Raw genomic sequence first — 22,389 nt, forward strand, 5'->3', positions numbered from 1 at the left:
AACCTGGAAATTCAGCTAGCAACCTCATATCCTATCTTAATCCCTTTCTTTTGCTGAAGGTGATATGAGTATTGGAGTAAAATAATGCTCAAAATCTAGTTTATTTACAAAAAAACCAAAAACCCAACCTGGTTCTTTAAGATGCTGACTGAAATATTGAACTGTTTTAGGTTTGAAAAAGCAACTGCAGAGTACCAGGAGCACCTCTGCTCCATGACTGGGGTGGATTGCTGTATAACAGGTTTTGACAAGACTGTTCTGAAGTTGGCCAATTCCAACAGTGTGAACAATGCCAGCCCAAAGCATTCCTTGAATGGTCAGTATTTGTTTTCTTTTTAAGAGAAATACATCTGTGTAAATGTGTGCATAAAATATGAACATTCAGTGATACAGCCATGGTAATGTCTGACTCTGAAATCTGAAAAGCTGTTTCTGTCTGCAGTTAAACTGAACCACTTAATGCCCTTGAAACCACTATTATGTGTAGATAGGAGGGTTTGCAGTACTGAGGTCTAGCTGAATGAAACTAAAGGTAATAGGTAAAATATTTTGTAACTTACTAATTTAAATCTAGTTTATTTTAGATCATCATAACTTAAACCTTAGTGTTTATGACATAATTGTATCATAAGTGCACTAGTTACTCAGAGATTTTTAACTTCTAAGACTTGGTTGCAGTATTCTGTTTCATCTTTGAAAATGAACCTCCCTTGTTCCCAATTTAGTTGTTCTGTTTTTCTGTTTTGATGCTCCTTTACAGATATAAACTAATTTTTTTTCAAAACCTCATCTGAAAAGGTTCTCTTTTCCCTTAGAAGAAGTGTCAGTGGAAGAATCCTGTTAAAGTTGTGTAACTTCGATTTTTTTTAATTAATAGTTTTTCTTGACAAAAGATACAGAAATAATGTTTGAGTAATAGAACTGCTGTTTGAAAATAGATATTTAAGTGCGTGTTTATGTAAAATTTTTTCATTCCATAGGAGAAACTAGAAAAACTGTTCTGACTAAGCCAAGTGAATCTTCACCTGAAGTGATAAACTACCTGGGTAACAAAGCATGTGAATGTTACATTTCCATTGCTGACTGGTCTGCTGTTCAGGAGTGGCAAAACATGGTCCATGAACTGAAGAAAAGCAATAGTAATACCTCAATCAACCTGAAAGCAGATTTTAACTACATAAAGTAAGGGTATAATTCATTTTTTCAACAGTACCTAAGAGTTCATTGTTTTACAACTGAAATATTAAAGTTTTAATGGATTTAAAATTGGATGTCAGTTTCTAATAGAGGCATACAAAGAAGAGAGGTGTGTTCTTGGGAGGGTGAAAACTTGGCCATGGCATTTACAGATGAAGAGATAACATCGTTCTAAATAGCTACTGCAGCTTTCTGGCTGCTGAGGCTGCTTAGTATTCAAGAAAAAGATCTTTCATTGAAGAAAAAAAGATAGCAAATTTATTCTGCTTTACTCAGCAGAAGATGAATCCTTTTGCACAACTTAAATATATCTCATGTTCTTAAAAATATCTTAATTTAATGGAAAAAGTATAGGAAAGGAAGTGGTCTTGGCTGCTGAGTTTCTTAATTTTGTTTCTTTTTTAAAATGAAATTTAGAATTGTAGCTTTTGTATTTATTTCCTGAACTTTTGATATTTTTCTAGTTCATTAAAAAATTCTTGTGACATTGAGTAGATCTTCAAAGTTTGATAGTTTCTTTTTATTTGACAACTTGATTGCTTTCCACTCCTGCATGATTGTGGTCAACATAGTAAAATCCTTTTGGCTGAAATTTCTTGACTTGAAAATAAAAGCACAGAAAGGGACCAGTGAAATAAAATCTGTAGGTCTGAAAAGGTGACAGCTTCTGTCAGACAAAGAGGCTCTTCCTTCCCTTTGGTACTGCATTCATTCATTTGGTGCAGAACTAGTGCCTTTATTGATGTATGTGATAATTGAGATTTTGGTTAGAATTAATCATAAGCGCTCTGTAGGATTTGGAGTTACTCTTGAGTCTTTTCTTTTTGCTGTGTGATATAATTGGCAACTGGAGTGAAGTAAGAACTATGAAAATAAAACTATAAATGTTGAATTGCAGATCTTTGAGCAGCTTTGAGTCTGGACAACTTACTGAATGCATTGAACAACTAGAATTATTACCAGGAGAAAATATCAACCTGCTTGCAGGGGGATCCAAAGAAAAAATAGGTATAAATACATAAATTAACATTTACTTCAAATGCAAAAGTAAATATTTCTTTGTGTATCTGTTTGTATAAATGACAGACTGAAACTTCTGAATGCAGTTTGCTGTGTTCAGTGGACTGACCATAACCCTTATGAATCAAGCTTCAGAATGATTGGCAGTGGGCATCCAAACATTGATGCAAGTGTGTTTTCTGGAGTTATTGTGACTGTTTATAAGTAATCTGTGATGAATATGCATAATAGAATATTATGAATGCATACACATATAAAATATATTTTTAAAAGAGAGGGGTTTTTTTCCTAACTTCCTTACTGTGAAAAATGCATTATCAGATGGTGAAACATGATACAATTTGGCAGTTCTAGTTGGTTTCAATTGTTTAATCTCCATGTAGACATGAAGAAGCTCCTTCCTAATATGCTAAGTCCTGATCCAAGAGAACTTCAAAAAGCAGTTGAAGTACAGCTTTTGAGAAGTTCAGTATGTCTGGCAACAGCTGTAAACCACATAGAACAGGAGCAAAAGTGGCAGTCAATATCTGAGTAAGTTGAAATGTGCTATGAATTAATGTGAAAACTGTGAAAACCTGTTCTAGTTTGTTAAACATAACTTTGTGTAAAGCTCCAGCATCCATGGCAGTTCTAGCTGTTGTGAGTTATAAGCTTACTGAGGAAAAATAAGATTGTTTAACATGGAATTCATTTAGTTTATAAAGTACTTGAGTTGGTAAAGTACTTCTGTGTCAGCTTAATAATAAAGTATTGTAACATAACTTGTATGATATTGCAACACTTTCTCACCATCCTTTTAAAGATACTGATTTTGTTACTGATTTTGTTTTTTCTTCAGTAATTTTGATATCATTATTTACTCTTACAGTCTAGCTAAGAAAAATGACTGTCCTGATCCTTTAATTTCAGAAATCTTATCAAGTACCTGAAGCAAACCTCCCGCATTGCTATTGGGCCTTTGAGGCTTTCCACGCTCACCGTGTCTCAGTCTTTGCCAGTGTTGAGCACTCTTCAGTTGTACTGTTCTTCTGCTTTGGAAAACACTGTATGCAATAGGCTGACATCAGAGGTAATTCTGTGTGTTTAGAACCTAAATTGGGGTAGTGTCTTTTGCCATGTCATACTGTGGAGTATTGAATGTAAAGCATGCATTAATTGTTTTGATGGTAATCGTACTGTCAAAAGACCTCATTTAGTTTTCTAATGTGCCTTGACCCAAGTTTTTATAAGTTTACATCTCAATTGGACTTCTCTCTATAGTTATAAATATACCTCTCTTTCAATTACACTTAGAGTATTTTTGAACTGTTATTTATAGTTGCCTTTTAGAATGTTGGTATTTCTTCTCTGAATACATTGTAACATGCACTTTATTTACTTTCAAAACAACTTAAAAATATTCTAATAAAAAATCACTTCAGCATTTAAGAACTGAATGTCAGACTTCAACCACTATGCATGTTCTAGATGTAATTTCTAATCCCATTGTTCAGAAGACAACAGTTCTTAGTGTCCTCCTCTCAAAATCAAACATAAAACATATTTCTCTTAGCGATAAAGTGCGGTTACCAATATAAATAAGAATGTTTGTTTGCTCTAAAGATGGTCTTTGTTTTTAATTAATGGAAATGCATGGTAGTAAAGTTGTCTCTCAAGACAACTGTGCCTCTTGCAGGACTGTCTTATACCTCTCTTCAATGAAGCGTTGAGGTCATGCAAGCAGCACGATGTAAGGCCATGGATGCATGCCCTGAGGTACACAGTGTACCAGAATCAACTGATGGAAAAGCTTAAAGGTGTGTAAGCTCTCATGATGGTGTTGTGAAAAGCAAATGCAGAATTTGAACTTGTCTTCAAGTGTCTTGTTTTACTAGTCATTGTCTTGATTAGTTCTGTGATGTAGACAGTTTCAAAAAGAAAAACAACATTCTGAAGTGTTTAGTAGTTGTATACTCCTCTCCTAATAACCCCTTACTTGCTCATCATTTCATATTTTAACTGCTTTCACTTTTGAACATTTCAACATTATGAATAATGAGTCTTCACACACAGTCATGAAAGCCATTTAAATGTGCACTTTGATAAGAAGTAACGGGAGAAAGAAAGTTCTGTCAGGGGAAAAGTAGGCTTATTAGCTGAGAAGAATGGTTATAGTGGGAAAAAATCTTTTGCCCAGCTGATAATCTATGGATGTAATTTATGTTTGACATGGGGTGTATAAATATTCTAGGCAGAAATGAAGTCATCTAAATCTCTGAAGCAATTTTTACTGATGCCCATGTACACTATATATTGGGCAGAAATTCTCTGTGTGTCAGACAGTGGTTGAATACTTTGGTTTACAATGTCTTGATCTCTTCTTCAGAACCAACAGTCCCAATTAAAAGCCATCTAATGGAACTGGGCTTAACAGCAGCCAAGTTTGCGCGGAAGCGAGGAAACATCGCCCTGGCTACGCGGCTGCTGGCCCAGTGCAGCGAGGTGCAGCTGGGGAAAACCACCACTGCACAGGACCTAGTCCAGCACTTCAAAAAATTGTCTGCACCAGGTCAGATAGATGAAAAATGGGGTCCTGAACTTGATATTGAGAAAACAAAGTTGTTATACACAGCAGGTGAGTGTTACATTGTAGTGACTTGACTTTTTTCCTTATAACCAGGCTAATTCTCCTCACCTTGAAGAAGTGACAGTAGGGCACTATCACTAGGAACTGATTTCATCCCATTAGCTGTTGTCTGTCGGAAAGTGTTTTCACAAGTTTTTTTCATGCTTGTCATTCTTCAAAAGAGAATTTTCTGTAAAAATTCTGTAAAAATATATTGCTACAAGTTGTATATGAGTGTGCTGAATTTCAGAATTGTTTTAAATAATAGCAGTGTACTGAAAACCTGCTTTCCATGATATGCAGGTCAGTCAACACATGCCATGGAAATGCTGAGTTCTTGTGCCATATCTTTCTGCAAATCTGCCAAAGCTGAATATGCAGTTGCTAAATCTATTCTCACACTGGCTAAATGGATTCAAGCAGAATGGAAAGAGATCTCAGGACAGTTGAAACAAGTATATAGAGCTCAACAGCAGCAGAATCACAGTGGCCTGTCTACCTTGTCTAAAAACATATATAATTTGATTGAGCTGCCAGCTGTTAATACACTGGAAGATGAGTATCCCAGGATTGAAAGTGAATCTACAGGTATGTTTGTTCTCATTGTTCTTTTTTAAAATTAGTTACTGATAAATATAGTGAGGGATAACATCAGTTATATTGATGAAGACTAAGTGCTCCATCACTCATGTATTTGTTTTCCTAATACATGTGTGAGGGGTGTGTATTTTGTGCAAAAGGTAACTATACACAGTTAAAAAACCCAAACACCCAAACATATTTCATATTTCTGTCACATTTTTCCCATTCAAGTAATGGTGGCCTGAGAAAGAAACTGGGATATGTTTATTTTGTTTTGAGGATATCAGTTATTGCCCTGTGTGTGTTTGCTTTCAGCTTGTGTATTTGCTAAAGTTTGAGTTAGATCTTTCAGGTTTAAGCATGGAGAGGATTTATGTTATGAAGGCCCCCATAAGTGTGAAAAATACTTTAGGATTTTTCATTATCTTTAATCTGTAATTAATCTGAACACTTTTCTGTTGCTGCAGAATGTGTTCTCATTCCTAATTTCCAGCAGACTTTTCTTTAAATGTTAAGATAAATTCTGTGTTTCTTTAAACTTGGATTTCATAAATAATTTCATTCCTCTCATGCAGAGTCAGAATTATTGTAGAGCTGTTGGTGGATGTTAAACAGTAGGTGCTTTCTGACTTGATGGCGAAGAACATAAATATACACAAATAAACACAACCACAGTGCCCTGGGTACTTCATAGAAATCTTCTCTCTGAAGCACTGTGCTCCTTTGGAGGCCATGAGTTCCTTCCCTCAGTTCCACCTCTCTGTGAGAGAGGAAGGAATTGTAGAGTGTCAGCAGTGCTTGTTGGCAAATGGAAACTAGGCTTTATTTTGAAGCTGTGTCAGAACTGAAAAATAATTGCATTTTGGAAAATTTTGCACTGTTGGGTATTAATTTTACTAAAAAAATACTGTATACCCCTAATTTTTGGTGTTATTTTCTGTGCTAAGGAAGGCCTAAGTAGGTTTTACACTGTAACACATATTACTCTATTTCTCCCATCACAGTAAACATTGGAGTTGGAGAACCAGACTTCATCTTGGGCCAGCTCTATCACTTGTCTTCAGTACAGGCACCTGAAGTAGCCAAGTCCTGGGCAGCCCTGGCTAGCTGGGCTTATAGATGGGGCCGCAAAGTAGTTGATAATGCCAGGTAAATACAGCCTAGTGCTTGAATTTGTACAGTACAATTGGTTTTCTTAAGATAAACCTTATCTGTGTATTTATGATTGCTGTTGTATGTGGTCTGAAGTTTGCCGTGAGCAGAGAAATGAATTTTCTCCTGGTTGGTTGCCTTTGTAAAACAAAGCTAACTTAATTCTGAGATAAACATGATTTCTTCCTTCGAAAGTTTTATAGATAGACTTGCAGTAGGTCCACAAATACTCATGTAATGGGGATCAATAATTCATTAACTGTTACAGTCAGGGAGAAGGTGTTCGGCTGCTGCCCCGGGAGAAATCCGAGGTTCAGAACTTGCTCCCAGACAACATCACAGAGGAGGACAAAGAGAAAATCTATGGCATTCTTGGGCAGGCAGTGTGTCGGCCAGCTGGCATTCAAGTAAGTGTAGATTTGTTTGTGTGAAAAAATGTTCAGCTTCAGCATGAACCTTATTTCCCTCTTCTTGCAGTTCATGTTAACTCTTGTACATGTCTTAAAGTTAAAATTCAGACAGTACAAGAAACCATCTGTTAGCTATGTGGTAATCCACCTGTTGGATGAACTGTGGTAGTCTGATCAAGTAATGCAGTTGCATGAGCTGCTAGGCAAAAACTGACCTAGGAGCTAAGATTGCGTGTAGGAATTATTGGAGGACTTAATCAAACCTGCTTTCCCTTTATTTGCATTTAGGATGAAGATATGACTCTACAAATCACTGAAAATGAGGACAATGAAGAAGATGATATGGTGGATGTGATATGGCGTCAGTTATTAACAAGTTGTCCCTGGCTTTCAGATCTTGATGAAAATGCAACAGAAGGATTAATTAAAGTCTGGAGGAAAGTTGTAGACAGAATCTTCAGTCTCTATAAACTGTCCTGCAGTGCTTACTTTACTTTCCTCAAACTCAATGCTGGGCAGGTTAGTGTTGATGTGGAAACCAAGTTACAAAGTTTTTTAAATGAGGATATGAGCTATATACTTAATTTAGAGGAGTATTTCTGTGTTTCAAGGTTCCACTTGATGAAGAAGATCCCAGACTGCACTTAAGAAACACCTCTGAGCAAAGCACAGATGATGTAATTGTCATGGCAACCCTGAGACTGTTACGCTTGCTTGTGAAGCATGCTGGAGAGCTTAGACAGTATCTAGAGCATGGGCTAGAAACTACACCTACTGCTCCTTGGAGAGGTAAGCATATGTTATCTAGCTGTTAAAATTGATTTGGAGACATTTTCTCTAAATGCAGAAAGCTGTTTATTGCACTTTGATAAAATTTTTGTTTAAGTGTGAGGAAAGGAGACCCTGTCTTTTACTAAATGATGTCACTGAAGATGTTAAAGTCTGCCTCACACTCTGATTGTGAAGTAGATAAGTAGCACAGATTTTGATCCCCTCCTTACCCCACTTGAAGACATAGAAAGGAGAAAGGGGATGTGGTTTGTGAAGTATTGCATCACATGACTCTAAAAAACAAATGAGATGGGTTTTTTCTAGTTATAGTTGAGAAAGATGTGTGACTAAAGCTACAAGTTTCAGAATTAGTTGTTTTTCACTACACTGCAGGTTCTGGTTGTTCAGGGACTTCCCCTCAAAGGTTATAGTGTTAGTGTGGGAGGCAAAGAGGAGGAGGCCACCTATTGTAAAATTGCTCTTTGTTTTGGACTTTTCTGTAAATTGGTAAATTTGTTCTTCTTTGATCTACATTCTCCCTATGCAAAAATAATGGCATGCTTTTAAAAATAAAATTCTATCTCATTTGAAGAGGAATGAAGTGAATTGGCTTTTCCTCTTTCTGCAGGAATTATTCCCCAGCTTTTCTCTCGCCTGAATCACCCAGAGGTGTACGTACGTCAGAGCATTTGCAACTTGCTCTGTCGAGTTGCTCAGGATTCTCCTCATCTCATCCTCTATCCTGCAATAGTGGGAACCATTTCACTTAGCAGTGAATCCCAGACTTCAGGTATGGAGAAAAGGAAAAAGCCTTCAAATAAACTTAAGCTACTATATTTTTATTTACTGGGTAGGATGATGCTGAGGTGGTGTTTTTGTTTTCTCAGTTTTGATCTTAAGAATATTTTTGGTATGGGAACTCACTGATATCCTTAATCTGATTTACCAGATTTTGAAAATTTTTCTTACACTTCACCAATACTTAATGGGGACCTGATGCTAAATAAACTATGGAGTGACACATCTTAGTGTAGCTAATATTTTATCATCTGGTTTTAATTCAGGAAACAAGCTGCCTTCTGCCATCCCTACTTTGCTTGGTAATATACAAGGAGAAGAACTGTTGGGTGGTGAATGTGATGGAGGGAGCACTCCAGCTTCCCAGGAAAGTAGTAAAGATGATACAAAAGCTGGATTAAATGAAGACCAAGCAATGATGCAAGACTGCTACAGCAAAATTGTGGAGAAACTCTCTGCTGCAAATCCAACAATGGTATTGCAGGTAAATAATTCAAATGTATGTTGCTTCAGTGCTTGAACCACAAATACATAATTTATGTGTCTTGGCCTACTGAAAGTTTTCTGTGTCTCTGTCTTTTTTCCAACTTGTTCATGTACTGAAACAAATCTGAATTTTAGTTCTTTTGAAAAGTGACTCTTGCTTTCTCCAGGTTCAGATGCTTGTGGCTGAGCTGCGCAGGGTTACAGTTCTCTGGGATGAGCTGTGGCTGGGAGTTCTCCTGCAGCAGCACATGTACGTCCTCAGACGGATTCAGCAGCTGGAAGATGAAGTCAAGAGGGTCCAAAATAACAACACTCTACGGAAGTATGTCTGTTTCAGTAATACAGGGGAGAATCATAACAAATGGTTATTTCTGGGGAAGTAAACAGTCAAATGAATCAGCAGTGGTGTTGTTCCTGAATCCATACTATCCCAGCAGCTGCTTTGTAAGCCTGGGGCCTTATTTCAGGAACATTTTATGCTACAGCTACTTCTCCAGTCAAATGGGAGAAACAGTCTAGCTGTGAATCCATGTTGTGATTTCTTTAGTAATACCATGTTAGAACCCAATGTATATTGTATTGTGGATGATGAGATCCTTTAGTTCTCCATTTCCAAGTCAGATGAAATGAGTATACACGGTTCAACATGCTTAATCTATTTAGACATCACTGTAAATGCAGATGTTTGGAGTAAACAAGAATGTCTTAATCAGATTTTAGTTTTCAGTGTTGAGCAAGTCTGTCTTTCTCCCTCACCTGGGTTCTCCTGTGAACAGAGTAGTGGAAGAGCAGATCCATTCACTGAGCACCTGGCTAAGCTTAAGAATGCCTCTCATTTTCTGTAGTCGGGACTGACATGGAATGGGAGAATGGAATGATTTGAATGTCTCTTCTTCTTTATAGTGTGGTGCATCCTCAACAAGTAGTAGTAAAAAGGTCCTTTAATAAAGGAAATCAGTTGCTTAAAGTGATTTCTGCTCAGAGCTTCTAATCAGGGTTTCTGGTGGTGAGCAATGCATTTCAAATGGTTTTTTTTTTAAAGTGTGGTTCAGAGGAACACTTACTCAATGTGGAATGAAATACTCTTCATTTTAATATGATCATAACTGAAGACCTCATTTTAGAGAAGTAATTATTTTTGTGAGTTCTTCAATGTCTGTTATTGTTTAATGCTGTCCTTATGAGAACTTGGTTTTATGGCATTAAGAAGAGGTTTTTGTGTGTTTTTTATAACAGAGAGGAGAAAATAGCAATCATGCGTGAGAAGCACACAGCTCTGATGAAGCCCATTGTGTTTGCTCTGGAGCACGTGAGGAGCATCACTGCAGCTCCTGCAGAAACTCCTCATGAGAAATGGTTTCAGGATAACTATGGAGATGCAATTGAAAATGCACTAGAGAAGCTTAAGAATCCTTTGAATCCTGCTAAACCTGGAAGCAGCTGGCTCCCATTTAAAGAGGTATTACATGCAAGAGGAAGAGTACAATGTAGAGACACTTGCTGCTCTTGCTGCACCATGTGCTTGACCATCTCCTCTTGCTGTTCTCTTATCATATCAAAATTGCAGCCTAAAATTTTGTCTTAGCAGTCAGCAGAGGCAAGCTGGGCACTAAAACACCATAATTTTTGCCTCTAGCCAGTCCTATTGATTGTCTGTTAACGCATTTCTACCCATTGAAATTACATTTTTCAAATCTTGCGGCTTCTTCTGTGTGGGATGCTGTCAGCTTTGGAAGCAGAGGGCTTTCTTTCTTTTAAATACTGTCTTTCTGAAACTCTGGTATTTGAGATTAGTTGATTTTAACTTTTAACAAGTTAATTCTCTTTATCTAAGCATAGTCATTGGGCTGTGCAGCAACTTCCAAATGATGGACCCTTCCCAGAGGTCCTTTGTCAGTTATGTCATCTTCTCCTAGTTTATGGGTTTTAAGAGAAACAAAATATTCACTTGTCTCTCCAGAGCCAGCCCAGTGTTTTAAAACCAGAACAGAGGTTTTACATGCAAATAGACCTTTTTTTACTTGTGCTTCCTCTTCAGCTTTGTAATACAGACAAGCGTTCACGTATATAAACAGGAGGTTGCTGAATGCTGCTGCCTTTAACCATAGCTCAGATATTTGTAAATACAGGAGCAAACATCTTGAAGAGCATGATGTGTTGTGATTTTGCTTCTTGTCACTGCACAGGGAGAGGATGTTGTTTAATTTTTGTAATCTTCATCCTGAACTGTCTGGATTAACAGCATGGCAAGGGTGCAAAGGAGTTTAGGAAAAACCTTTGTTTTCTGGAAGATGACCACCATTAAGTGTGGTTTGATGGTGTTTTTGTTCTTACTGCTAACTGTTAAGGTGAATGTCAACCTAAAAGAAAAAACTTTCTTTGGAATAGGTAATGCTGAGCTTGCAGCAAAGAGCACAGAAACGGGCCAGTTACCTCTTACGGCTTGAAGAAATCAGTCCTTGGCTGGCTGCCATGATGAACACTGAAATAGCACTTCCTGGAGAGGTGTCCACCAGGGACACAGTCACCATCCACAGTGTGGGCAGCACCATCACCATCCTGCCCACCAAAACCAAACCTAAAAAGCTGCTTTTCCTGGGTTCAGATGGGAAGAACTATCCCTACCTGTTCAAAGGTAAGTAATAGAATTTTTCTCATACCAGGTACTGTCTCTTGTTATAAATTAGACTGTATTAAAATTAGGAAGATTGTGTGGTGCAACTCTAGTTTTATTTGCCTGAATGGTAGAGAGAAAGAGGAGTTTGAAGCATTTGCTCTCTCTTCCCTACCTCTCATGTCACCAGATATTTTTCAAGGAATTTTGCCATGTGAAACTGTAAGTCAAATCCCTTCTTTCATCAGAAGCAATGTTCTGCTTGGATGTTGATAGGATTAGCTGGATGCAATTTTCCAGAAGCTTAATGTAGCCCCTAAAAGACAACTTTAGAGACTTCTTGTTTTGCCTTCAAGGGAAAGGCCTATTTGTTATGTTGTAAGGATTGTGTGTACTGCTCACACAGCAAGCTGGCATAAACTGGTAGGTAAATAGCATGTAAACACTTTGCTTTAGGCCAAACAACTCATCCTTAATCTACATATTATAAAGACATTCATAGTCTGACATGTAGTAGGTTTAAGAAAATACTAAATTTTGGGCTTTAGGAGAATTTTTTTTTATCTAGAAGCTAATTTTTAAACAAATTTCTTGTAGGTTTGGAAGACTTGCACCTAGATGAGAGGATCATGCAGTTCTTATCCATTGTGAACACCATGTTTGCCACGATCAACCGGCAGGAGACGCCGCGGTTCCACGCGAGGCACTACTCAGTGACACCCCTGGGGACAAGGTCAGGCCTCATCCAGTGGGTGGATGGAGCCACACCTCTGTTTGGGCTGTACAAGCGCTGGCAGCAGCGGGAAGCTGCTCTGCAGGCACAAAAGGTAACAGCTCTGCTCTGTGCCAAGTGGAACAAGGCAGAGGAGAAATGCTTGTTTTGATTTGCTTTGTGATTCTAAGGCACATGGCCTTACAAGGATTGTTTTGTTGATAATAATGCAGGAGGGTTCTGTGTATTCATGTATCTTGAGACTTCACCTGAAGTCAGTAAAATTGCATGTCTGTTATTTAGATATAATTGCAGTATGTAACATAAAAATGCTCTTCTGGCATGATAGTTCAAGAGAACTGTTTTTTACAAATGGAATTAACCTTGGTTGAAATCATTTTAGTTCTATATCTTGTTTACTCATTTCATTCTAAATACAGTTTTTGCAGTTATATTTATGAGATCTACTTTGAGAATAGAATTAGGCCAAAACAATGTGTTTTCAATCTATTTAGACCTTAACTACTGAATTTTGAAAGCAGTCTTTGAGCTGAAGAAGTCATGCTCAGTTAAAGCATTGATTTCATATTTCATTCTCACCAAAACTGAATTTGGGATTTTTTTTTTTTCTGTGCTAATACATCAACTACCATTTTTCATCTCTTCTAGGCCCAGGACTCTTACCAGACCCCTCAGAACCCTGGAATAGTTCCTAGACCCAGTGAACTTTACTACAGTAAAATTGGACCTGCTTTAAAGGCAGTCGGGCTTAGTCTCGACGTGTCGCGTCGTGACTGGCCCTTGAATGTCATGAGGGCTGTTCTGGAGGAGCTGATGGAAGCAACTCCCCCGAATCTCCTTGCCAAGGAGCTCTGGTCATCCTGTACCACACCAGATGAGTGGTGGAGAGTTACACAGGTGAGTTACAACAGCTGTATTTTACATAGGAGAGGCTGTGGTTTTAATGGGATGAGGGGCACCAAATGCCTGAGCTGTGGTACTTGTGAGTTTGGAGAGCTGGTGCTGCTGTGAGTTTGAGGAAACATTGGCAGTTGTGCCATTGAATTTAAAAATGGGTATAGACCAGATAAGTCTGTGTTAATATACTAGAGTTATCAGCCAAAAAAATGAAAACTCTTGTAAGATACCATCAAACACAAGTAGAAAACTGCTTGGAATAAGTTGGGCTTGATTTGTTTTACACTTACACTTTAAATAATGTTTTAAGATGGTAGTCAGTCCAATGTGTTGGCAGAGGATTCCCACAAATAATTTTTTCCTGAAACTCTCTTTTAAGTCGTATGCAAGATCCACTGCAGTTATGTCCATGGTTGGCTACATCATTGGTCTTGGAGACAGACATCTGGATAATGTTCTTATAGATATGACTACAGGAGAAGTTGTCCACATAGATTATAATGTTTGCTTTGAAAAAGGTAATTTAAAAAATGCTCTATGTTATTCAAATAAAAGGTTTTCTTTCTTGGCAATTAAAAGAAGCAACTTAATTTTTTATCTTAAAGGAAAGAGCCTTAGGGTGCCAGAGAAGGTTCCGTTCCGGATGACGCACAACATTGAGACAGCCCTGGGAGTGACAGGAGTGGAGGGGGTGTTCAGGCTTTCTTGTGAGCAGGTATGGTTGGAGATTTGAAAACTGAGGGCCATCACTGGCCAAATACTGTCTTAGAACTTTTCTATTTTACATTCTGCTGCTGGTTTATAGAGCCTTCATCTTTCTGCTGTGATTTTAATTTGGCTTACTTTAGCTATATCCTGTGGTAGGTATTTAAGAAACATGAGATTGTCTGATAAATGCACATGGAAGTAGTGGCACAACTAAAATTTAGGGTGAAAGGGGGACTCCTAGTTGTAGAGTAAAATGTTATGTTTTTCCTGAATTTTTTTGAGATGTTTTTCTTGCCCTCTTCCTTTGGGACTCATCCTGTACAAGCATGACAGATATGTTTTTGAAAAGAAAAATGCTCTGAGGAAGGGAGATTTTTTCCTCCTTAAGTGTCTATGGCTTGTGCATAGAGTTTGTGTGGAAGGCTAGATCTTCCTACAGGCTTAGCTGCATTTGTTCCCACTGTGGTGTTCTTCCTGCCTCTGTAGTAGTTAGGCATACATTGTGGATTTCTGTACCTACTCAAGTACAGTATTTTGCCTCTTAAGTTTCCACTATTCTGCAAGGATAACACAGAACGAGTCTGTTTAAAATACAATGCAGGTCCTTCATATAATGCGGCGTGGGAGAGAGACTTTGCTTACACTGCTGGAGGCTTTTGTTTATGATCCACTGGTGGACTGGACAGCTGGAGGAGAGGCAGGATTTGCTGGGGCTGTCTATGGTGGTGGTGGCCAGCAGGCTGAAAACAAACAGAGCAAAAGGGAAATGGAAAGGGATATTACACGGAGTCTCTTTTCCTCAAGAGTGGCCGAGATAAAGGTGAGTTTACTACAATAATTTTCTATTTTTAAACCAAAGTAGACTCTGCACTTTCATTTTGTTTATTTGCATTTTGGGAATGGGGGAAGATAGGGTCATATATCAGCAACAGTTCATGAATTTTATTGTGATAAATGCAGTTTATGTGAAGGGAGGTGTTTACATTGAACTTGCAAGTATTTAATTTTCAGTTCCTGCATGCTTAATTCTAAAACATGTTTTAGTGCTTTACCTGAATCTGGGCTAGGAGAATAACAATAGAGGTTTAGAGAGCAGTTTAAATAAAGAATCTCTGTTAAGATTTGGCAGTTGTAGCACTGGAAGCAGTGCTAGATGAATGGCATTGTTGAAGGGTTAAGTTCTGCCATATCCTTACATTCTGCTGCCAGTTTGATTTAGTGCAGTTCAGTAACATCTGTGTCTTGATTGCAGGTTAACTGGTTTAAGAACAGAGATGAAATGCTTGCTGTGCTGCCAAAACTGGACAGTAGTTTAGAAGAGTACCTGAACCTGCAGGAGCAGTTAACAGATGTAGAAAAGTTGCAAGGAAAACTGCTGGAAGAGATCGAATTTCTGGAAGGTGCAGAAGGAGTGGATCATCCCTCCCACACACTTCAGCACAGGTACAGAGGAGCCAGGAATTGTCAGAAGTCTCACAGTCCAGTACAGATGGTGTTTTAGCAATGTACTTATGGGTTAAATGTTAGAATCTGTACATGAGTGAATAGCTGGGTAAAAACTATTGCAGTAAGCAGGTCTCTCCTTGTACAGGAGAACTACTGAAACCTTTTCCTACTGAATAATCTTGTTTATGTCCTGCACCTAATACTCCATCAATATAACTTGTACTAGTCCAAGTTCCACACTTGATCCTCAAGGCAAGAGAGGGAATGTTCTGAAAGTCGTGTCCCATCATTATAATCCACTTAAGGGAGCTATTGATTAATAGCACAAAAATATTTTCTTTTAAGTTTCTAATTCTTTAAGTTATTTTTGAAGGTTATTTGAAATTAGTCAAGTATTTCAGAATTGCATGAATAGGCAGAGGCATTAATTATTTTGTAGGAAAACAGAATTAATTAATAATGCAACACTGTTAGTTTAATGTGATTGATGAGAACGTGTTCATTTCCTGGTTAACAGTTGTATTGTTCAATATTGTTCTGTATTCTATAGTGTTAAGTATTCTCTTTCTTGTAGTACTTACTTGATTCTGTGGCTTCAATAATTCAGGTACTCTGAGCACACACAGTTGCAGTCTCAACAAAGAGCTGTCCAGGAAGCCATCCAGGTGAAGCTGAATGAGTTTGAGCAGTGGATAACCCATTACCAAACTGCCTTCAGTAATTTAGAGGCAACACAACTTGCAAGTCTGCTCCAAGAAATTAGCACACAAATGGACCTAGGTACAAAATAGTATTTCTGGGGGTGGTTTTAGTGGTTTGAAAATAACTTGAGTTTAATATAGGAGGCATTATGAGTATCCTTTAACTTAAAGGCAATGATCTGTATGTAGTAAGTTAAAAGAAAGGGGCTTCAAAGGATGATTGAGAGCACTTAACTTGTCTGTCTTATCCTACCTGGGCATGAGATTCTCTTAACCTTGTGCTCAAAATTCTCAATAAGAATTTTCTATGCTTCCTTTATCACAAGTTTAAAAAAAAAAATTGAAAAGGTGTTAATGCTCAATATTTTATGGTATAAAATGTGTTTTCAGACATATCTTTATTTGTAACCTTCTTTCTTAAAAGGTCCTCCAAGTTATGTCCCAGCAACAGCATTTCTGCAAAATGCAGGCCAGGCACATCTAATCAGCCAGTGTGAGCAGCTGGAAGGAGAGGTTGGTGCTTTTCTGCAGCAGAGAAGATCTGTGTTACGTGGCTGCCTGGAGCAATTGCACAACTATGCAACAGTAGCTCTGCAGTATCCAAAAGCTGTGTTCCAGAAGCACCGAATAGAGCAGTGGAAAACCTGGATGGAAGAGCTCATTTGTAACATGACAATAGAGCGTTGTCAGGATATCTTTAGGAAGTAAGTTGACAGAATATTGGCTTGTTCAAAGAACATAATTTTCAAGCTACTACCCTAATTTTATCATTTAAAGAAATACTTTTGCAAGGACCTATATAAGTATAAAGCAAACCAACATTAAATTGTAATTCTAGAAATTTGGAGTGAATATGAAAAACTGCTTTAAAAATACCATTCCAGAATTTAATCTTTTCAACAAGAAAATCAAGTAACATTGTCCTGTAATGATCAAATGGAGCATTAACCTTTGTGGCTTCAGAGTAGTGATATTTCGAGTTTTAGAAACTTCTAATATTTAAAAATCAATAAGGAAAGGTTTTTTTAAATCTAGTAGATTTTCAAGCAGTTTCTGGTTCTTTTTTTCTTCTTAAATCAAGTTGTTTCAACATTATTATGGCTTGGCTTAAGAGATCTAGATTATATTTGAGCATTTCCTCTGAAATCTCTTTCCTTTCTTTTTATCTTCTTTTCATTCTTTGCTTCAAGGACAGTTGCCTTATGTCCTTGCAAATAGGTGTGGAATATGGTGCATTTTAGGACCTTATATAAGTATTATTAGGAGAGTCATCAACCTCTTGTGGTATTTAGTGTTAAGAATCACAGAATAAGGAGGTTGGAAGAGACCTCTAAGATCAGAGTCCAACCTATGCCCTAACACCTCAATTAGACTATAGCACCAAGTGCCATGGCCAGTCTTTTTTTTACATACATCCAGAGATGATGATTCTACCACCTCTCTGGGAAGAGCATTCCAGGACTTTATTATTCTTTTGGTGAAAAATTTTTTCCTAATATCCAACCTGTCCCTTCCCTGACGTAGCTTGAGGCTGTGTCCTCTGGTTCTGTCAGTGCTGCCTGGTGGAAGGACCGACCCCACCTGTCCTCAGCCTCCCTTCAGGAAGCTGTAGAGAGCAGTAAGGTCACCTCTGAGCCTCCTCTTCTCCAGGCTAAACAACCCCAGCTCCTTCAAATGTTCCTCATACAGCTTGTGTTCCCAGCCCCTCACCAGCCTTGTTGCCCTCCTCTGATGTGCTCAAGCATCTCAACATCCTTCCTAAACTGAGGGGCCCAGAACTGGGCACAGTAGGTGATTTAGGAACAGTTTGAACATTGTGGTGGTGTTCACAGGGGTCCCAGGACAAGGGAAGAGACGAGAATCTTGACTCTGTGTTTCAGAAGGCTGATTTATTATTTTATTATATATTTATTGTATTAAAACTATACTAAAAGAATAGAAGAAAGGATTTCATCAGAAGGCTTGCAAGCAAAGGAATAGAATGATAATAAAATCTTGTGACTGACCAGGCAGTCTGAGACAGCTGGACTGTGATTGGCCATCAATTAGAAACAACCACATCAGACCAATCAAAGATGCACCTGTTGCAGTCCACAGCAGCAGCAGATAATTATTGTTTTTCTTTTCCTCTGAGGCCTCTCAGCTTCTCAGGAGAAAAATCCTGACAAAGGGATTTTTCAGAAAATATCATGGCTACAGAACATGGAGTGTTTTTCGTACTTGCAGAGCAGAAAGCAATCTGTTACCACCTGAGAGGGGAAACGTGGTCCGTGTGTTTGTGTTGCACAGGTACGAGATGCAGTACGCGCCCCAGCCCGCGCCCAGCGTGTGCCAGTTCATCACGGCCACGGAGATGACGCTGCAGCGCTACGCGGCCGACATCAACAGCCGGCTGATCCGGCAGGTGGAGCGCCTCAAGCAGGAGGCCGTCACCGTGCCCGTGTGCGAGGAGCAGCTCAAGGAGATCGAGCGCTGCATCAAAGTGTTCCTGCACGAGAACGGCGAGGAGGGCTCGCTCAGCCTGGCCAGCGTCATCATCTCCGCTCTGTGCGCCCTGACCAGGTGAGCTCCCTCGGGAAAGTTCCTGCTGGAGGCCTCTTGTATTGCACTAAATAGTTTATTTAGTTGTTGTTTTGCACTGGGTGATTGGAAATTCGTACTGAGTATGTTACGTCACGTAGATTGTTATTTCTCTTCTCCCATCACGTGGTCTTTCCCTCATGCACCCCTCTGCTATACCCCTGGTGGTTTGGGCTCTGGTTACCCCTCCCCTCACCCCTCCTCAATGGTATCTCATTGGCTAAGGTCCTCTTCCCCTGCCCCCATTGCCTCGGGTATAAAGATCCCCTGCAAGAAGGTCACGCCCTCTTTTCCACCTGGGAGCTCACCAGAGCCTGAGGTGTCTTCTCCCAAGCCCATAAACGGGACACTCGTCCCCACATGGAGAAGAGCGTTTCTCGTCCTTGGCTTTGTCCATGTAAGACCGTGTGGGTCAGGGTCCATAGCTAGTCAGGGTGGACTCAAACAACAGCTCAAGAGACACGGATTCTTGCAGAGGCCACATCACAGGAGCAATCAGTGATGGATTCTGTGAGGGGAGCGGCAGCAGGCACCGTGCCTAAGTGTCTCTGTTCATCCAGGCGAAACCTGATGATGGAAGGTGCAGCGTCCAGTGCTGGAGAGCAGCTGGTTGATTTGACATCCAGAGATGGAGCCTGGTTCCTGGAGGAGCTTTGCAGCATGAGTGGCAATGTCACGTGCCTCGTGCAGCTGCTGAAGCAGTGCCATCTTGTACCCCAGGACTTGGACATTCCCAACCCCATGGAAGCATCAGAAGCTGTTCACTTAGCCAATGGAGTATATATCTCACTTCAGGTGATTCTTTTATGTTACTTTTCCCCTCATCCTTCAAGGCTTCAGTGAAGTCATTCTTAATTATTGATTCTTTCTTAATGGGCTAAGTGTTTGTTTATGATGCTGCTGAGATTTTTTTCATAAGTCTTGCTCCTGATTGCTGTATTTGATTGAGCTGAACAGGCATTTGCTTCTGTCATTTACATTTTTATTGATTAAAAGAAACCTTTTTGATCTATACATAAGAAATTACAAAAAACTGCTGTCAAGTAAGTAGCCCTGAGGAAGACCTTGGTATCAGCTTTATAGGCACACCAGCTTCACGTCTGCTTTTCATTTTTCTGTTCTGTTGCTGGCAGTCCAGATCAACTTCCAGACTCTTCAAACTGTGTTCTTTCTGTTTTCTGCTCCTGCTAAACTTTACTTATTTTCACCTGAATCAAATTAGTTTCAAATAAACTCAGAAACAGGGCCTGTTGTACAGGCCCCTGTCTCCAATTTTGGGTAGGAGAAAAGTACATTTATAATTTTGTGGTTCAACAATGTTTCCACATTAATAAAACACAAAAAACCCATGAAGGGCAGTCTGAATGAAATACCTGCTGAAGACTAAAGTGCTTTATAAACTGTGGCTGGTTAAATAGATTTTTGAGGCTTTTGGTTCCATTGCATTGATTTGAGAAATATTTTCCTCTCAAGCTGCATAAGTGTGTTTGGATTTTCATCTCTTTATTTTTTTTCCCTCTTTGAAGTTGCAACATTTCAGAACTGTTTCAGAAATGTGCATGGCAGCAGTTTCACTGCATTGCAGTGGGGATCTTTCACCCACACGTTGTTGTCCTCCCTGTGAGCTCTTAGATAAGATGTACTCACTGAGCTCCCTGCTCACTTGGCAGTCAAGATAACCAGTCTTTTTGGTGTGTATCCTCTCCTTTTGGAGACAGAGCACGTTGGTTCTTTCTGTAGCTGCCTTTAGCTCTCTGCTGCATTCTCCTTGGGGGAAATTGTTGTGTGCCACTTAAGGTGCTGTTTTTCTTCCCTACATTGATTTCTGTGGCCAAATTATCACTACCTGGCAAGTTTCTGCTAGTTTTGCTTTGTCCAGTCCAATCAGTTTAGCAAATCATAAATTCAATAAATAATTTAATTTGCTCATAGTTATATAATGGAAAAGAAAAGCTGACATTGATGAAACCAATTCACAAATTATGAACTCTGTGCCCCCCAGCCTCTGCTGAGGATGGCTGTCAGGTATTGCTGCTGGTGCTGTGATTGTTGCTATATTGCTACACTTTGGCTTTGTACAGGGTTTAATGTATTCCTGATTTCTTCAAAGTTAATCCATGAGCAGACTTTTGGCTGACCACCATTGCATTATATTTTAGATAATGTCTGCTGCACGGTAGTGTAGTACTAAACTGACAAAAGATGTTGCATGTGATACTTTTCAAGGGGGAAAAGTTCTCACTTTTTCATACCTACTTGCCAACAGGAATTGAACTCCAACTTCCGGCAGATCATTTTCCCTGAAGCACTGAGGTGCTTGATGAAAGGAGAGTACACTTTAGAAAGCATGCTCCATGAACTGGATAATCTCATAGAGCAAACAACTGATGGAGTCCCTTTGCAAACACTGGTTGAATCTCTTCAAGCCTACTTAAGAAATGCTGCTATGGGTATAGAGGAGGAGACACACACTCATTACATTGATGTGGCAAGGTAAATCACCTTTTTTCAGTTCAGGTGTGAGAGAGTGAAGACAGAAGGACATTAGTTTGTCTAAAATTATTTTTTGTTTGAGGTAACAGCTTTTCTTGCCCAAGAATACCTTCAGCAGAGTGCAGGGGATAAAGTTGTGCACTTGTTTCCTCCTCTGTGTTTGTGTGTTTATCCATGTGTCTGCACAGAAATATGGAGCTGTGGCAATTTACACTTACATCTGCTTAAAACTGACTTTTGGTAGTCAACTTCTTCCAAATATGTAGCTGTGATTTTATATTTGAAGTGAAAGGATGCTAAAAATAGGAACTTGTTCATTAGTTTGTGGGAGGAACCTGTGAAAGGAAGAGCTTGTAACCATGGCACTCCTCATCAGAAGTGTTTGATGAGCAGCTTTTGCTTAATGAGTCAGTGACTTGATTAAGAAAAGCAGAATGAGACAAAACACCAAGCAGACATAGACTTGTGCATCTTGTAATGTGGGACAGTAAATTTCTGGGTAGGTGCTTGGTACACAACAAACCAATTCAAAATCTTCAGGTGGTGTTTCCCTTGAGCCAGTTGTGGTGGGTCCATCAGTGGTACAGGGAATCTGTGGAATCAGTCAGTTTAAGAAAATTCTGTTTATTGTGGACTAAGTGAAACCAGGTAAATTTTCTTTCTTCTTTTCCTGTTAAGAGTACTTCATGCTCAGTATGGTGAACTGATTCAGCCAAGAAATGGTTCAGTTGATGAAACTCCCAAAATGTCAGCTGGTCAGATGCTTTTGGTAGCTTTTGATGGAATGTTTGCTCAAGTGGAAACTGCATTTGGTTTATTGATTGAAAAGGTATGGATTTGTTCTTTTTGGAGTACTGTTTGAGTCAGAATTAGGAAACCTCCAAAACACCCAAACTAATTAATTTCCTTTACATTGCTCAGCTAAACAAGATGGAGATACCTCTTGCTTGGCGTAAGATTGACATAATTAGGGAAGCCCGCAGCACGCAGGTTAACTTCTTTGATGATGACAATAATCGGCAAGTCCTGGAGGAGATTTTCTTTCTGAAGAGACTGCAAACAATTAAAGAATTTTTCAGGCTCTGTGGTACCTTTTCTAAGACACTGTCAGGTAAATAAATGTTATCAGATATTCAGTATGCCTTTATCCACTTCTCATCCTGTTCAGAAGAACATAAAGTGACCACTTTTGCTGT

The 22,389-nt window shown here is 39.0% G+C and overlaps 1 protein-coding gene across 2 annotated transcripts in view; it reads left to right on the plus strand.

Annotated features, from left to right (window-relative positions):
* Positions 1 to 22,389, plus strand: part of SMG1 (SMG1 nonsense mediated mRNA decay associated PI3K related kinase) — a 62,386-nt gene that overhangs the window by 31,474 nt on the left and 8,523 nt on the right. For both annotated transcript variants that reach the window (XM_054643612.2, XM_077186690.1), the window contains 30 exons: positions 171 to 316; positions 981 to 1,182; positions 2,096 to 2,205; positions 2,601 to 2,748; positions 3,127 to 3,286; positions 3,893 to 4,013; positions 4,583 to 4,831; positions 5,126 to 5,410; positions 6,409 to 6,553; positions 6,825 to 6,963; positions 7,255 to 7,485; positions 7,578 to 7,755; positions 8,366 to 8,527; positions 8,802 to 9,019; positions 9,189 to 9,343; positions 10,258 to 10,480; positions 11,410 to 11,656; positions 12,233 to 12,462; positions 13,017 to 13,265; positions 13,645 to 13,783; positions 13,871 to 13,980; positions 14,575 to 14,793; positions 15,226 to 15,416; positions 16,027 to 16,199; positions 16,545 to 16,824; positions 18,410 to 18,682; positions 19,261 to 19,495; positions 20,967 to 21,193; positions 21,872 to 22,022; positions 22,115 to 22,304. In XM_054643612.2, the coding sequence (XP_054499587.2) occupies positions 171 to 316; positions 981 to 1,182; positions 2,096 to 2,205; positions 2,601 to 2,748; positions 3,127 to 3,286; positions 3,893 to 4,013; positions 4,583 to 4,831; positions 5,126 to 5,410; positions 6,409 to 6,553; positions 6,825 to 6,963; positions 7,255 to 7,485; positions 7,578 to 7,755; positions 8,366 to 8,527; positions 8,802 to 9,019; positions 9,189 to 9,343; positions 10,258 to 10,480; positions 11,410 to 11,656; positions 12,233 to 12,462; positions 13,017 to 13,265; positions 13,645 to 13,783; positions 13,871 to 13,980; positions 14,575 to 14,793; positions 15,226 to 15,416; positions 16,027 to 16,199; positions 16,545 to 16,824; positions 18,410 to 18,682; positions 19,261 to 19,495; positions 20,967 to 21,193; positions 21,872 to 22,022; positions 22,115 to 22,304 (5,786 nt within the window). The remainder of the gene's footprint in view (positions 1 to 170; positions 317 to 980; positions 1,183 to 2,095; positions 2,206 to 2,600; positions 2,749 to 3,126; positions 3,287 to 3,892; positions 4,014 to 4,582; positions 4,832 to 5,125; positions 5,411 to 6,408; positions 6,554 to 6,824; positions 6,964 to 7,254; positions 7,486 to 7,577; positions 7,756 to 8,365; positions 8,528 to 8,801; positions 9,020 to 9,188; positions 9,344 to 10,257; positions 10,481 to 11,409; positions 11,657 to 12,232; positions 12,463 to 13,016; positions 13,266 to 13,644; positions 13,784 to 13,870; positions 13,981 to 14,574; positions 14,794 to 15,225; positions 15,417 to 16,026; positions 16,200 to 16,544; positions 16,825 to 18,409; positions 18,683 to 19,260; positions 19,496 to 20,966; positions 21,194 to 21,871; positions 22,023 to 22,114; positions 22,305 to 22,389) is intronic.

Source organism: Agelaius phoeniceus, chromosome 16, assembly GCF_051311805.1.
Source record: "Agelaius phoeniceus isolate bAgePho1 chromosome 16, bAgePho1.hap1, whole genome shotgun sequence".
In the NCBI taxonomy this organism is placed as follows: domain Eukaryota; kingdom Metazoa; phylum Chordata; class Aves; order Passeriformes; family Icteridae; genus Agelaius; species Agelaius phoeniceus.